The 17,529-nt window shown below is 41.8% G+C and overlaps 1 protein-coding gene and 1 non-coding gene across 5 annotated transcripts in view; both read left to right on the top strand.

Annotated features, from left to right (window-relative positions):
• Nucleotides 1–17,529, top strand: part of ZFR (zinc finger RNA binding protein) — a 106,578-nt gene that overhangs the window by 56,677 nt on the left and 32,372 nt on the right. For 3 of the 4 annotated variants that reach the window (XM_040337966.1, XM_040337994.1, XM_040337986.1), the window contains exons 5-10: nt 1,179–1,317; nt 4,772–5,011; nt 7,179–7,429; nt 9,644–9,835; nt 13,668–13,932; nt 15,158–15,339. In XM_040337966.1, the coding sequence (XP_040193900.1) occupies nt 1,179–1,317; nt 4,772–5,011; nt 7,179–7,429; nt 9,644–9,835; nt 13,668–13,932; nt 15,158–15,339 (1,269 nt within the window). The remainder of the gene's footprint in view (nt 1–1,178; nt 1,318–4,771; nt 5,012–7,178; nt 7,430–9,643; nt 9,836–13,667; nt 13,933–15,157; nt 15,340–17,529) is intronic. The other variant, XM_040337976.1, reaches the window with a different exon arrangement.
• Nucleotides 11,122–11,256, top strand: LOC120925388. The gene has a single exon (XR_005746663.1). It is a non-coding gene; the product is annotated as a small nucleolar RNA SNORA66 (small nucleolar RNA).

Genomic DNA, 17,529 nt, shown 5'->3' with positions numbered 1-17,529 from the left:
AGCATCTTGCAGTGTGTGCCTCTCCATTCTTCCTCCATACTCCGGCTCCTTGGTTTCCAAATGAGATGCAAAATTTTCTCTCATCAGAAAAGAGGACTTTGGGCCACTGAGCACCAGACCAGGTCTGTTTTTCTTTAGCCCAGGTAAGACGCTTCTGACGTTGTTTGTTGTTCAGGAGTGGGGTGACCAGAAGAACACAACATTTGAAGCCCATGTCCAGGATCCGTCTGTGTGTGGTGGCTCTTGATGCACTGACTCCAGCCTCAGTCCATTCCTTGTGAAAGTCCCCAACACTTTTGAATGGCCTTTTCCTGACAATCCTCTCCAGGCTGCGGTCATCCCTGCTGCTTGTGCACCTTTTTTCTTCCACACTTTTCCCTTCCACATAACTTTCTATTAATGTGCTTCGATACAACACTTTGGGAACATCCAACTTCTTTTGAGATTGCCTTTTGAGGCTTTCCCTTGTTATGGAGGGTGGCAATGATGGTTTTCTGCACAACTGTCAGGTCAGCAGTCTTTCCCATGATTGTGATTCCTACTGAACCAGACTGAGAGACCATTTAAAGGCTCATGAACCCTTTGTAGGTGTTATGGCTTAATTAGCTGATTAGAGTGGGACACTTTCGGCCTAGAACATTGCACCTTTTCACAATATTCTAATTTTCTGAGATTGTGGATTTGGGGTTTTCATGAGCTGTAAGCCATAATCATCACAATTGATGACAAATCACGACTTTGAACTATCTTGCTTTGCATGTAATGAGTCTCATATATTTTTTCGAGTTTCACCTGTATTTTCTTTGTTGGAGAACTAAGGTGTGTGTTTTTTTTTTTTTTTTAGCTTTTTGTACAATGTAAAAAAAGTCAGTTTAGCTAGTTGTAAAACAAAACTATATCTACATTTAAAAAATGAAGGCTTTGTTGCGTACCTTTTTTACAGCTATATGTAAAGCCACACTGCAAAACCATGGTCCATCTGCAAAATTTGGTCCTATTCTGTGCTACTGGGACTAAGGGGATTGTCCCTTTTAAGTATACTAATACAATTTTGTTAATGCATAAAGTATTTTAAAGATATTGGCCCTGGTTTTATACTGATAAGAGAATAGTATTGTATTTGTGTCTACCAATGCTGCATCTCTAGGAGTTGGTAACCTTGCTAATTCTTTCACCAGGACTCGTACTCCTATGTCCGGTCCACAGCTCCTGCTGTAACATATGACAACAAGACTTACTACCAGCAGCCAACCGCAACTGCAGCAGCTGTAGCTGCTCAGCCTCAGCAATCTGTGGCGGAATCCTACTACCAAACAGGTCGGTGTCTTATAATTTTTGAAGTTTCAACATTTATAGCTCAGTAAAATATTAAATTGTGGAAATTCTGCCATTTTCTCAGGCAATAGATTTGTTCCAGATTATAGAAATATCCTTAAAGCAGACCTAGCATTTATCAGTTGTGGTTACTAAATGGGCTGTGGCAGCACAGTGCTGGCACCAACAGTACCTGCACATACCTTTTTACCTTTCCCACTACGATGGAAATCTAGCCCAACTCCTCCCTCCTCTCATTCCTTCCTTTTTGGCATTTAGGGCCAGTCTAGGCAGGTATGAGGCACTGAAATAAGCATGTGACAGACTTCAAGGATCTCCCAGATCTGGTTTGTTCACCTAAAGCAGGGATAGGCAATTAGTGGCCCTCCAGCTGTTGCAGAACTTAAAGTCCCATGAGGCATAGCAAAACACTGTCAGCCACAAGCATGACACCCAGAGACAGAGGCATGATGGGACTTGCTGGAGGTCCGCTAATTGCATATCCCTGACCTAAAGGTACATGTGGGCACTGCTTATACGCTGCTTGGAATTTTTTTATTTATTTTTTTTAACCAAAAACTTGTAGCCGAATACATATTGACCTAAATTGATGAAGATTTATTATTATTATTATTTTTTATTTTTTTAATTTTGTTTGGATGTGTTTTATTGCCAAAAGTAAAAAAAAATATATAACTTTTTTTGTTTATAGCGCAAACAATAAAAAACAGAGGTGATCAAATACCACCAAAAGAAAGCTCTATTTGTGGTGGGGGGAGGAGAAGGACGCCAATTTTGTTTGGGTACTCTAGAGCAGTGGTCATCAACCCTGTCCTGCAGGGCCCACTAACAGGCCAGGTTTTATGTATTACCTTGGGGAGATGCAGTCTAGAATACTGCAGTCACTGAGGAGCAAATGATATCACCTGTGATGTATTTCAGTTATCTTGCAAACCTGGCCTGTTAGTGGGCCCTGCAGGACAGGGTTGATGACCACTGCTCTAGAGCATCGCAATACCGCTCAATTGTCAGTTAAAGATTAAGTAAACCCTATATTAAAAAGAAAAAAGAAACCCTGCAAGACAAAGGCATAATGAGCTAGTATGCATAGCAGTTCTGCCATTTGATCGTTCTTATAGGCAGCGGGAGGGGACGCCCCTTCCGCCGCCATCCGGTGCTTCTCCGGCTCTCCCGTGCCATCGGGGGCGCGGAGAGCGAATCGGCCGGCGCTGCCTGGAAAGCATAGAGATGACTGGTGACCAGATGGTCACCAGTCCTTTCTATGACCGTCGGAGGCCCGGGCGTGACGTAATGACTTCACGCCCGGTAACCGGAAGTAAACAGCCGCAATCGCGGCTGTCGACATGTGATCGGTGATTTTTATTTCCCCCCCCCCCCCCCCCATAGATTTCATGCTTGTAAGCCTGGAGGAGAGATGTGGGGTCTTATTGACCCCACATCTCTCCATAAAGAGGACCTGTCACAGTTATTCCTATTACAAGGGATGTTTACATTCCTTGTAATAGGAATAAAAGTGATAAAAAATAAATAAAAATGTAAAATAAAGTGTAAAAATGAAGTAAAATAAATATTTTTATTTTAAAACGCCCCTGTCCCCGGTAGCTCGCGCGCAGAAGCGAACACGCATGCAAGTCCCGCCCACATGTAAACGCCGTTCAAACCCCACATGTGAGGAATCGTTGCGTGCGTTAGAGCGTCTGCAACAATTCTAGCACTAGACCTCCTCTGTAACTCGAAAATAGTAACCTGTAAAAAAAATGAAATCGCCGCCTATGGAGATTTTTAAGTACCGAAGTTTGGCGCCATTCCATGAGTGTGTGCAATTTTAAAGCGTGACATGTTAGGTATCTATTTACTCTGCGTAACATCATCTTTCACATTATACATAAAAAATGGGCTAACTTTACTGTTTTTTTTTTTTTAAGTTCCCTAAAAAAAGGCAGTTGAAAAATGATTGCGCAAATACCGTGCAAGGAAAAAAAGTTGCAATGACCGCTATTTTATTCCCTAGGGCAGGGATAAGCAATTAGCGGACCTCCAGCTGTTGCAAAACTACAAGTCCCATCATGCCTCTGCCTCTGGGTTCATGCTTGTGGCTATCAGAGTCTTGCTATGCCTCATGGGAATTGTAGTTCTGCAACATCTGGAGGTCCGCTAATTGCATATCCCTGCCCTAGGGTGTCTGCTAAAAAACATGAAGAAGAGAAGTGCCAAAATAGGCCCGGTTGTCAAGTGGTTAAATGACAATTGCGCGCTCATTTAACATTGCAAACTCAATTTTTATCATTTTTTCCCACAAATAGAGCTTTCTTTTGGTGGTATTTGATCACCTCTGCGGTTTTTTATTTTCTGCAAAAAAATAAAGACCCACATTTTTGAAAAATAAAGTCTTTCTTTGTTTCTGTTATAAAATGTTTGTCCTTCACTGATGAGCTACTGATTGGCACTGTCTGGCGTTCTTGAGGGGCACAGACTGGCAGCTGATGGGGGGGGGGGGGGGGCTGGATCTGTGCAGAGGCTCCATACCACAATCGGAGATGCGGTGTGACAGATTGACACACAGCACTAGCAATCACCACTGCGCACCCCTACATGTTGTCCTGCTGGACGTCGTATGACGCCCAGTCAGGATAACTAAACCACCACCCGGCCGTCATTATGCTATAGGCCGGGCAGGGAAGTGGTTGGAAGGCCTTTCAGGCAGTTTGGCAAACTTATAAAGTAGTGAATGATCAGTCTGACTGTCATTAACCCTTTGGACTCGCTGCTTGTCTTGTGCTGTATTTAAGAACGCAGGTTTTTGGGGTTTGAGTCGGTTGGATATATCATATTTTTCAATAAGGAATGCAGTTTTTGCCACATTCTTGGCTACTGCCCCCCCCCCAATGAGCTTTTCAACTTTGATTTGTAAATGACATATCACTCTATAGGTGATGAGCTATTGATTTCCTATGAGAAGGATGTGCCATGTTCAGTCACATATTTTTTTTAATTTATTTAATCTGCCCTTTAAACCCCATGTATAAAGCTCAACAGTATATGGGGGGGCTAAATGTAATGCGGTCTGGGGGGGGGGGGCGGTAAATGTAATGCGGTCTGATCCTATCAGAGAACTCTGTGGGACGACACAGAATATACACCATCGCCTGCATTTATGGATGGATGTAAAATACGGTCTCATTGAGTAATACTGCAGTATGCAGTGGAGTTTAGATATTGATCTCTGCTATGAATATTTCTGTTAATGTTTAAACAGTCAAGACTGCTCTTACATATTATTATTTTAGTTTTTTAGGCCATGCCATGTTCTCCGGAAGGAGCTACTTATATCAAGTATAGTTATTTTAGTTATAGAGTTATAAAACATTTCCCAAAACTATGCAACTAAATCACATTTGTCTTCTGCAATACATCTTTTCTTCCTCTTGTGTACCAGCTCCTTTCGCATTGTCTCTTCCAGTTGCCCCCAAGGTTGGCTACAGCCAGGGTGCTGCTCAGTACACACAAGCTCAACAGACTCGGCAAGTGACAGCGATCAAGCCTGCCAACCCAAATCCAGCAACAACTACCTTCTCCATATATCCCGTGTCCTCCACTGTGCAACCTGTTGCTGCCACTGCGGTTCCCTCGTACACACAGGGCGCCACCTACAGCACAACTGCTGTTACTTACTCTGGTAATTACGTTTTTTTTTCCCCCTACATAATTTTAAAGTTTGATCTGAAAATTATGGAGTGTAAAAGTTGGGATAGAATAGGGAGCTGCTTTTACGGTCTTATTGTTGCAGATGAATGCTCTGTCGTCCGTCCTTATTGCTTCACCAAGGTGTCCCTTGCCTACAGTGTTAATTATTTGCCAGGTAGTTAACCCCGTTTTAGGATGGGATCCCCGGAGTCTGCTATGACACTTCCCATATTTCTTAACACAAGCTCATTTTTAATATAGTTGCTGCACAGTATCTTCTTCTGAGTACTAGCTTGAGCATGTTAGGTTTTTTATTTGCACTTGTTCAGCAATGTTTCATTTTTTCCTAATTGGAATAAGCCTACCAGCACATAAGTTCCTTTTTGTTGTATTTAGCCTACTGGTCAGAGTAAAGGAAACTTTCAGACAACATGTGGAACAAAATTATGATTTTTTTATCTAGTTAATGCTGCAACTAGTAAGAAAGTCCATTCTGTCTGCCCAGTTGACTTTTTTTTTCTGGAAGTTCCTCACATGTGTGGCCTGTTTGCTGAAACTTTTTTATTTATGCAGTATAACTTGTCAGATTCAGCCCTCCATGACCGGTTGGAATCAGACTGGTGCCCATGAGCAACTTCAGTACTGATTTATAGTTGTCTGTATGTGAGAGATTGGAAGGGGGTCAGGGGATGCACTTCAACATTTTACACCAGGAAATAGTTTTCCAGAAGACCCGGGAGAAATGCAATTGATTAGTGCAATACCACAAAGTGCTATAGTAGTCTGTTACCTGTATGTATTCCTAGAGCTTGCCCCTCCTTTATCAATGATTTGTACCAGGTAAGTTGTTCTGAGTGCTGTCAATCCTGTGTTCTGGAAAAGTCATATCAAGAGGCTGCAGTCCTGCTTAGATGCCATTTTGATGCCTGACCACTTTTTATGAGACTGTAAGGGCTCTTTCACACGGGCAGTCCGCTTTGTTCAGCGAGGGATTGATCTGCTGAGCAGGCAAATGACAGGTATGTCTCTGCTCACTGTGCTGAGATGGACCTGTCGGTCTCTCTCTCTCTCCTCTATGGGGAGATTGGATGAAAACTGACCACATGTTCGTTTTCATCCGATCCTCCAGACAGATTGAAGATAGGGTCACCAAGCATCTAGATTTCACAGATCTGATAGCGGTGGATGTCAGTGGACATGTCGCCGCTGATATTCGCCACTCCATAGGGGTGAATGGCGTGTCCAATCCGGTCTGCCTGAAAAACCAACAGGCGAACCTGATCGGAAAGCCCATGTGAAAGGGGCTGAGGTCAAATTTCGTTTTTTTCTTTAGCATAATTAATACATTTGCATATATCTAATCTGAACTGCTCTAAGGCCCCTTCCATACGGTGGATCCGATCAGTTCCGCCTGTTGGAGTGTTTTTTTTTTTTTTTTTCCTCCGGACCTGATTTGACCCTTCAGTCTCTATCAGGGGGTGGATGTCGGCAGCCACCAGCCACCATCCATTCTGATCCTGTCCTCCTCCAAAAACAGACGGAGCGGACAGGACCGCATAGCGGACAGGACTTTTCATCCGCCTGCTCATCGCGGATCATCAGAAGGATCACCCACTGAGCCGGGCGGATTCCACTTCACGGAGGCGTCTGTGTGAAAGGGGGGCCTAAGAACACAGATTTAAAAACCCAATCTAAATTGGTTTCCTCTAATGAAGACTATCCGATGCTGAATATGATTATGGTAAAATTCTTAGTTTCCTCTCATGCTGGGTACTACACACAGCACTTTTCTGGTGCTGCAACAGATTTCCCACTCGTGCAGTGAAGGATCCCATGTTTCACCCTCCCCTTGTCCTTTCACAGAAGGAATTCTGTGAAAAGATTTCAACTCTGTGAATGGAGGAGGAGGGGGCAGGTCAACAACTTGATCCTTTACTGTACGAGAGGCGGAACTCTATTGCGGAAGAAGAGAACTGTGTATAGTATCCAGCATAAATAAAATGAAGATTTGTACAGTAATCAAGTCTTCATTAGAAATGCCTTGTAATCCCCCACCACAAAAAAGGTTCCTGGAGTTTTACTTTAAGCTTGTCTTGTGTTTGAATGAGATGTCATATTAATATTGGGATGCATGCTGACCATTATCATTTTTTCTTCAGGTGCGGCATACTCGGGTTATGAAGCAGCAGTGTACTCGGCTGCCTCTTCCTATTATCACCAACAGCAGCAGCAGCAACAGCAAAAACAGGCGGCGGCTGCTGCAGCGGTGGCCGCCTCTGCCGCCTGGACTGGGTCCAACTTTACTAAGAAAACTACTTTTCAGAATAAGCAACTGAAGCCTAAACAGCCTCCCAAACCACCTCAGATCCACTACTGTGATGTCTGTAAGATTAGCTGTGCTGGACCTCAGGTACTCTTCTTGATTGTCTCCGGCTGATAATGCATATCATTAATAAGCAGTGTTTGTCATTTAAGCTCCGTATCTTGGGTCTGTGGCTTGTGACGGTATCTTTCCTGTGAGTGCTGATGTTTTGTAATGCACATGGATAATGTTCAATAGGGCAGTCTATGTAGAAAGTAGCTCATGAATTACATTTTTCTGAATGCTGTGTGGTGTCCTGCAGCTCCTGTTCTAAACAATGACACCCATTTTTGTTTGTCTACAATGAAATGTGATTTTAAGGCAAAACGCTTTTTCTTTAAGCTTTGGATAGAGTGGAGAGGGATTATAATGCTTGTCAGTTTTTATTGCTGCCTGTGCCACTGTAAGGAGATTCAACCTCCTTTGTCCTGCTTACTATTATTAAAAGGTAAACAGAAGATAAATGCCAAATTTTTGCTGTCCCCAGAAAAGTAATAGAGGGTAAATCTTCCAATAGGGACACTAGTTCAGGTGACCTTGTAAGTTTCCCTTGCTCTATTCAAAATGAACAAACTAAAAGTTTTGCCTGTAGTTCTACTTTAAGATCACTGCAGTTATCTGAAGTGCATCCCAAAGGCCCGTCCGTACACACGATCAGATTTTCTGACAACAAATGTGTGATGGAAGGGTTTTGTCGGAAAATCCGACTGTTTTGTGTGCTCAATCGGACAATTGTTGTCGGATTTTCCGATGACAAATGTTTTACAGCATGCTTTCAAATTTTCCGAAAACAAATGTGTGCCGTCGGATTATGCGATCGTGTGTGTATAGAAGTTCGTTGGAAAAAAATAAAAAGTACAAACACGCATGCTCAGAAGCGATGCTAACCATAGCACAACATTAGCAGATGTTGCCCAAAGGGTGCCGCTAAAGAGCTGAAAAACCACGCAGTTTCGTATTTTGTTGTCTGACAAAGTTTTGCCGTCTGTATGCAGAACAAGTTCACGGCCAACTCCCTTCGGACAAAATTCCACGGATTTGTCCGATGGAAATCCGATCGTGTGTACGAGGCTTTAGAGTGGCAAACGGTGCTGTGCCAACCATACGTCGAAATAAAAAATATACCATATGAAATGCCATATCGCAATTACAAAAACGAGAAGTAAAAACTGTGCCAATATATTATGCAATCAAATGAGTTCATTTTTATTTGCATAATACATAGCATAATTTTTAATTATATGGTAGCACAGCACCATTCTAGGTTTGGCTATACATGTTGACAGCAACCATTTGTTTGAAAATAACTCCTGTGCTAATTTTATTAAATCTTGTGAATTGACAGTTATTATGTGAATTGCATGCTTTGCTTTTGGGACCCAAGACCTTGAGAAGTCTGTATGTAGCAGTCTCTGGTGGTTTCGGTTAAATCAGTTTGCACCAACTTTAAGGGCCACTGACTTGAAAGTGTTACTAAACCCACAACAGTAAAATCAGTCTGTATGTGCAATAAAGCATGTTTGTTATACTCACTGTGGAACATAAGGGGTTAATCATCCGCATTGTTTAAAAAGGCTGCTTGATCCTTTCTTCTCTGATCCTCCCCTTATTTTACTGTCCCCAATCCATCTGATGGTACAGAGCCTTGAGGGCACTCTGCAGATGGTGTGTGTGTGTGTGTGTGTGTGTGTGTGTGTGTTTTTGTGTGTGTGTGTGTGTTTGTTTTTATATTCTTGGGAGGGTGCGTGTAACAAGCACAGGGCCAATCAACAGAGGATGAGGGGTCATGCAGCCTCATAGGACAGTCAGAGGAGAATGAAAACTCCTTCAAGCTTTATCTAGACACTGATAGAAGTCACCCGACTGCTTTATACTGCAGTTTATATTTACTAAAATAATTGCATTTCCATGTTCTGTGTACTGTGGAAGAGCAGATATAATGAATGCAGAGTTCTGGGTTTAGTAACATTTGCATTGAAGCAGTACAAATCAATGCTTACTGCAGTGTTTTGAAGTATTTATTGTAGATAGCATTTCAATGAACTGTACATATATGTTGTGGTGGACAGTGTTCACATAAAAGGGTCATGTGTGTCTTTTGGTGTGAGTGCTGAGGTGTATTGGCGGTTCGTTTTGTAATGAATCGGATGCCTCAATGACAAAGTTTGTTAGATATTATTATTTTATTTTTATTTTTTTATGTTCGTAATGCAGGTATAGTAAATTTGTTGTTTTTTTTTTGTTTTTTTTGTGTCACAACAGACGTACAAGGAGCATTTAGAAGGCCAAAAGCACAAGAAGAAAGAGGCGGCCTTAAAAGCCTCCCAAAACACAACCAGCAGCAGTACAGCAGTCCGCGGGACCCAGAACCAGCTCCGCTGTGAGCTCTGTGATGTGTCGTGTACAGGGGCAGATGCCTATGCTGCCCACATCAGGGGTGCTAAACACCAAAAGGTATGTTTTATTTGTATAAACCTAATAAACAGTGGCAGGGACTAGTGGGTGCTGTACTCTACTTTTATGAAAATATCACAACACCCTTCAGTGCACCTCTCAAGAACCCTGATGCAAGTATGTCTTTATGGGTGGATGTCAGTCTGGAGGAGACTTCTTGCAGACTGCCTTAGTTAGGGCCTAGATCCTCCATGATTGAAATAATTGCAATCCAATGAATGAAAGTCAAGGATGAGGGAACATTCAGACTGAGGAGGAAATGACTAGATTATGCTGGACCTCCTTCAGCCTGAAAATGAGGCGAGTTCTTCTATAGCTTCTAATGCTCACTGAGAAAACCCGGTGAGCAGTGAAATCTGAGTAAGCATTTTCAGTACAACGCTGCAAGACTGACGGAAGTCTGGAGTTCCGTTTTTAATACCTTTTTGAATGTAAACAAAAATACCGAGTTGATTGAAGTTGTAATATTAACCACTTGCTGACTGCCTCATAGCAGATTTTCTGCTACGGGGTGGCTGTGCATAATTTGTGTGTGTGTGTGTATATGTGATTCTGCTACTGCCAGAGAGGGGCGTGCCACTTCTGCTGTGATCTGTTGATCGTCTGGAAATCGCACGGAACGGAGCTCTACCTATGTAAACAACGCAGAGCTCCGTTCTGGCGGGGGTGATGGATTTTCTTTCCCTGTATATGATCCATTTCCCGAACTGAAAGTACATCAAACCGTACATAAAAGCACTGGCTAGACACACATTTAACGCTTTGATTGCCCATTACATTAACCTCTTCCCAGCCAGTGTCATTAGTACAGTGACAGTGCATATTTTTAGCACTGACCACTGTATTGGTGTCACTGGTCCCAAAAAAGTCATTATCTGCCTCAATATTGCGGTCCCGCTAAATGCTGCTGATCGCCGTTACAATATATATCCCATAGTTGGTAGACGCTATAACTTGTGCGCAAACCAATCAATATATGCTTATTGGTGGTTATTTTTGGTTAAAAAAAAAAATGTAGCAGAATACATAATGGTACTTTTTTACCCACTTTCTCATTGCACCGGTTTCTATGGTTTACCTTGGCTATGTACGGATTGTTATAATCTCTGTTCTTCATTCAATAAAATATTTGAACAATAACGGTTGGGGTGCTGCACATTGTAACATTCAGATTTTTGGCTTTTGTCTTGCAAACGTCCTTTTTAAAAAAAAAAAAAAATTATAATAATTCTTAGAACATTATGTAAATATTTGTGCTTTTTTTTTTTTTTTTTTTTTTTTTTTTTATGCAAACTAGATCACTGGCTCTGCATGGTGTTGCAGAAGCAAGGGGAACACGTTTGCTATATAAATTGATGTAGAAAAAGAAAGTTGCATTAGAGTCCCGTTTCTTTTGCTACCTTTTTTTCTACAAAACAGTCAGTCACTGGCATTCCTAAGAAGTCGAACGAGCACTGAAAGCACAAACCCTTATTTATCTCTATCAATGAGTTTTGTGGAAAAAATAATTATTTTAACGGTCTGTTTAGACCAGATGCACTCCCATCGCAAAAAAATGTTGCGAAGGCTTTCGCTGAAAATAACTATGCTTACCCGAGCCTGCTCTCGATCCAGCGCTGTGCGCAAGGGCAGCGGCACTCCCCCACTTCACTGGGCAGGTTTATAGCAGCAGGAGCCATTGGCTCCCACTGCTTTCAATCAAATCTTATGAAGGAGCAGGGAGCGGGGCCGAGCACCCCCGTTGGTAAACGTAGACAGTGAGGCTTGGGAGTGAGCCTGCACGAAAGACGCCATAGAAAGTTGCTTTGGGTGTGTGGGAGAAAGGGAGAGTTGGGAATGCCAGCAGGGGACCAGAGAAGAGGTATTAGGGCTGCTCTGTGCAAAACCATTACACAGAGCAGATAAGTGTGACATGTTGGTTAAAAAAACTTTTAGGCTTCATTTCCACTGGCGTTTTTACAGCCACTGTTAGCCTTTTTTACAGCTTAAAAACGCCTGTCCATGTTTATTTTGTAAAAAAAAACAAAAAACCGCTGCGGTAGCGTTTTTTAATGTCTTTTTTTTTACGTCTTTGCATCTCTATTGCTGGAGCCACAGGACGCCCTGGTCCCGCGTTTTTTTTACAGCTCAAAAACGCCTATGCCATTTGCAGCTCAAAAACGCCTATGTGGGAATGATGCCACATAGGCGTTTTTAAGCTGTAAAAAACGCTCAGAAAAGTGGCTGTAAAAACGCCAGTGGAAATAAAGCCTAAATGTCCCTTTCTTTAAAAGTGTCAGTCAAGTATATACAATTTTTAGGTTCAAAATGTTGCTTCTCCAGGAGAGCAAACTAGTCACAGGGCAACCAGTTCTTACAGATCACATGACCATGCATAAGCTGATGAAAAAAAGTATTTATGCTGAACTTTTACAAACAGTCGGCATTGTGGGTATAAAGAGGGGGAAGCAACAATTTAACCTAAAGTGTATTGGCCTTTACTTTCATACAAAAAGGACAGCGAATAGGACCCGAGCCCTGTTTGCAATACATTGGCACTGCTGTCATTGAACCACATGCCAGCTTCTGCATTCACAAAAGTTGGGCCCATTTTCACACTTGTGCGACTTGGGACTGCAAAGTCTCACCCCATGATTTCCAATGAGTACCATTCATATCTGTGCGACTTCAAAGTAGTCCCTTCACTGCTTTTGATGCAACTTGAGATCCATAGACCTCACGATTACACAGGCATTGCTTCAAGTCGTGTCAACCTTGGAAAAGTCACGCAACTTTCAGGTCACACAAGTGCTTGAGGACAGTGGTCGAGGGCCACTGAACTAAGACACATTATTTTGAGGATAAATTCTACTCTGTCCTAAATGCAGGTATTTTATATTTTTGTTCTTGACCTACGTGCTAAATTGCTTTAGCTTACTTGGCGATCCATGTACCTGCTGATGGTCATGCCAAGAGAGAGGCGTGACATCATTGCAGGAAATTACATTGCTGGCGAGCGTCTACGTTTCTATAGAAATATAACAGACCCGGTGACCCCAGCTGATTGCAGTGAGAAGAATTTAGTAGTGACTGGAGGGGACGTGGCTTTCCACAGAAAACGGAAGATACAGGCATGCTGCACTCTAGGACAGCATGCTTGTTGTATTGGCAGCATAACATAGAATGTAAACTGACCACGCTAGCATGGATCAGCTGCTATGCTAGTGTGGTCAGGAGGAGGAGGCGCACAAGTAGGATCAACCAGGTATTCCACAACACAGGCTGGGCTCGATAAGATGGCAATATTCACAAACATGTTACATTGCTTTAAAAAAGGAAGTAGCATTAGTTTTTTTTTTTTTTTTGGCATTACAAACACCAAGCGTGAGTGGTGGAACAAATACTGCATCTTTTAGATGGCTGCTTTGCAGTGGCTTGACATTTTTACAGTGACATACAGAATTATATTTAAGCCCTTTTCCATGATACACATGGGCCAGCCAGGATGGCTGGTTAACAGCATGTAGGCACTAGTTTTCCCTACTTGAAGAACCAGCACAGTATCTACCTACTAGCCTCATTCTTCACAGCATTCTTCATGACTACAGAGCATATGTGGTTTTGATCTATGGGCTGTAATGAAAGCGTGATTGTGAACAGTGTATCCTGCTCAGATTACTGCGGTCAATGTGCAAAATTATGTCTGTGTGCACAACACCTTCTTTTTTTTTTTTTTTTTTTTTTTTTTTTTTTTAATGGGTGACGGGTCCATCTCAGATGGAGCACAGAATGTTTTTGATATTACTTTTGGGCTTGATGTAAAATATATAACTCTTTTTATTTCCTTCATCAGGTTGTGAAGTTGCACACCAAACTTGGCAAACCCATTCCGTCAACAGAACCAAATGTCGTGAACCAGTCTGTCACCTCGGCAGCTGTCTCCAAGTCAGCTGCCTCATCAAACAGTACATCCAGCTCCTCTCTTACTACACCTGCTTCAAAACTGTCCACGTCTACATCCGGCTCATCTGTTGGCACTATGGGAGCAAGCAAACTGTCTACCATCTCATCTAACAACATCGTTAAGAAAATAACCACGCCAAAAATAACTTTTGTGGGCAAGTACATTTCTGTCTAATAATGTTTGTTGTGTAATAAGTGCTGTGGATGGCTCATAAGAACATTTCTTAACTTTTTTTAAAGCTGAGGAATCCTTAAAATTTCAGTTTTGTAAAAGTCAGTCAGATCTACAGCTTATGCGACATAGGCATAATCGGTGCTCGGCGGTAACAAGTGCATCATTTGCTTTCTCTCTATTTTCTTTCCAATTCCTTCTGTTCCTGCAAAATACTTTTTTATTTTTATTTTTTTACTTCCACTCCTTTTTTACCCTCATTGTTAACCCCCCTTCCGTGTTGTCAGACTGAATTTTGGGAGAACTGTCAACACCATCCCTCCTGCCCAGTCCTTCGGTTCTCCACTCGTTGCTGCATTTCCTTTTAGGTGCTGGTAGCTTGAGATCACAGGAGGAACTCCTACTCCATCCTGTCCACTCTTTGTCTCTAGTGTCCCCACATAAGCTTTCAGACACCTACAGATATATAGGCTTCCAGACATCCACAGTGCATCCTTTATTTAGGGAAAAACACCATTTACAACCCCTTTAGTTTCCTCTACCTTAGTGCAGTCCTCCTTCACTTACCTCATCCTTCGATTTTTGCTTTTAAATGTCCTTATTTCTTCTGAGAAATCCTCACTTCCTGTTCTTCTGTCTGTAACTACACACAGTAATGGGAGGCTTTCTCCCTGGTGTGGAGTGTTGTGCTCGCCCCCTCCCTTGGACTACAGGAGAGTCAGGACTCTCTACGTTGCAGCTAGAGAAAGGAGTTGTGTGTTAGTGGGCGTCCTGACTCCTGTTGTCCAAGGTGATGGTGATTTAGTAGAAACTGTCGGCGTATAAAAACAATGGGGAAGCCACATTTAGCAGCTATGTTTTGTGTAGTCTTTTTTCATTCTGCTTTAGTAAATTTTAATGTTGTTGCAATAGCGGTTATTAGCGACAGCGGTATTGGTGTGAAAACAATGGTCTGCTCTATCAGCTTAGAGTTTTGTTTACTTTCTGTATCTACACTAAGCTGCAGGCTTTTTAGCAGACGTTCATTTACTACTACATGTACATAAAGTCCATCATTCACTGTTTAACTATAAATTGAGCTAAAAAGGGTGTGTGTGCGCGCGCTTGTGTTTTTTTTTTTTTTTTTTTTTTTATTTAAAGAGCGTAGCCTATGGTCACTTTTTGGTTATAGTAGCTTTTTAAGGTCTTATTTACTCTCTCCTTCGTAGGTGGTAATAAATTGCAGTCCACTGGGAATAAGATTGAAGACAGCAAAGACGGTGTTAAGGTTACTCCTAGTTCCAGTGTGCAGTCACCCGAATCCAAGATGGATGCAATGTCCGAAGCTGCTCAGACCCTTGCTGCTCTTCAGAGTGATGTCCAGCCTGTGGGTCATGATTATGTTGAAGAGGTGTGTTGAAAATTGGACCCAAATACAAATTGAAGATACAGGACTGCTACTAATTTCCCACTCGGCTTGCTTCCTACGTATCTGCATATGATAAATGACAGCTGTGTATCAATCCCCCATAGACTGCTTGGCAATTTCGCATAATGCATTCAGAGAAAATACTTCTTAAAGTGGCTTTTTATCCATAATTTTAAAAAAAAATAGTTAAGCAAGGAATTTACATTTCACATTACTAACTATGCTACCAACATTTAGTGTGTGCTGTAAATTTCCCCCACATTGCTCCGGTTTCTTCTTGCTGGAGGCTGCTAGAACTAAATTCTGTTACTTTCCTGCAATGCTTGGATTGCTAATTCCTTCTTTTTATTTTTTTTTTTTTTTTTTTTTTTTTTTTTTTTTTTTTTTTTTCCTTAATCAAACCATCAAATGACTGGTGTCATAACTGATCACATGTGCAGCACCATGGCAGTTGCAGATCAAACAGAAGTAGCTTTCTTGACTGTAAAGAATAGGAGGGTTTCATTTCGCTTTAGGCTCTCGTCGTATCTGACTCAAATTTGTCAGTGCCTAAAAATAGAGCAATGGAGCATGTGCAGAGGAGGGTGAGACAGTGTATTAATGGATTTTAAATAGTGTAGGCACTTATTTTTAATGGTTTTACCTAGCTATACCTGCCAAAAGGGGCCACCCTGAAGTCCTCTATCAGGACTTAATTTTCTGACCTAACGTTCAAATTTTAAGAGGAAATTTTTCAAGAGCACGTGTGTGTGTTTATATAGAATTCATTCTTTTGACCTTTCAATTCGGTGAATACTGTATGATCTTAAATTGCTAAACACCAGTTAGAAGTTTACATGTTTGCTTGCTTTACTACTTTCTGAGTTAAAGGATCACTATTGCAAAAAAAATAAGTTGTCCTACAGTAACTGTTAATGCATGTAATTTTTTTTCACATTTACAAAAGTCAAGCTGTCCAGCAATAATCAATGTTGAGGCAAGCCGCTTGCAGACCCTGTCACCTTAACCATTCAAGGCAAAGTTAGTCAGCCAACCCTACGACTACCATGTCCCCTTTCCTCAAAGCACTTAAAGCGGTGCTCCACCCTAAAGTGGAACTCCCACTTCTGGGAGTCCGGCCGAGGCAGCGACGTCACCGCGGGGCTCCCTCCTTCTCCTTCCCTGGCCGCCAGGCTAATAGGATAGAAAAGCGGGGCCTCGCGTATGCGCAGTAGGGTTCACAGCGTGTAGCCTTTCAGCTTAACGCCGGGAAACCTACTGCCGACATACAGGGTCAGCAAGACAGGTAAGTGTCCATTTATTAAAAGAAAGCAGCTGCAGTATGTGTAGCTGCTGGCTTTTAATATATTTTTTTCCCCTTGACCTCCTCTTTAAGCATTTCATAATGAGTTAGTATGCTGTGCATACTAGCTCATTATGCCTTTTTGTCTTGCATGTTTTTTTTTTGTTTTTTTTTTACTTTTTACAGAGGTTTACAACCATTTTAATGTCAGAGAAAAGGTTGATTTTTGTCTCTTGATTTACTGAACCATTGTTGGTAGTGAGCTTTTTTTTTTTTTGTATAATGTGAAAGGTGGTGTTGTGCCACGAGAATCAGAATCTTTATTCTAAGCAAACAAATCACGATTCTCATTTAGGCCAGAATCGTGCAGCTCTATTAGGTATTCACACTTGCAGCTCAGTTAATCGATTGACTGTTTTAATTTAACTGAGCTCAACCTTGCCATGAAAAGGTAGCATAGAAAACCTCAGTGTACTGCTTTTAGTATTTGTATTTAACTGCAAGTAAGATTTTAAACTTTTTGGTTATAATTCCACAAAAAAAATTAATTTTAATTATCCATCCACTGGCAAGTGAGTAGTAGTCTACAGGCAATTGGCATATACCCAGATTGCTCATTACCATAGTATAGTACGTACCATAGTTACATAGTGTGTAAGGTTTAGAAGTGGTTCACATCTAAACCGGCCTGCGAATCGTACAGTAAGGCTGTGCGTCTGTTTTGGGGACAAATCTGTGCCTAAATTCGGCCCTGAAACAGAGCTAAAGATGCACCTCTGTGCATTGCGCTCCTCAGCCATCCTGGAGATATGTGAACCGGCTCTATAGAGAGCTGGTCACATTTGCCTGCTATGCAAATTGGATGCAGGGAAACTCTTATCTAATTTGCA

Source organism: Rana temporaria, chromosome 1 (assembly GCF_905171775.1).
Source record: "Rana temporaria chromosome 1, aRanTem1.1, whole genome shotgun sequence".
NCBI classification, from domain to species: domain Eukaryota; kingdom Metazoa; phylum Chordata; class Amphibia; order Anura; family Ranidae; genus Rana; species Rana temporaria.
This window is presented reverse-complemented; position numbering and strand designations above follow the sequence as displayed.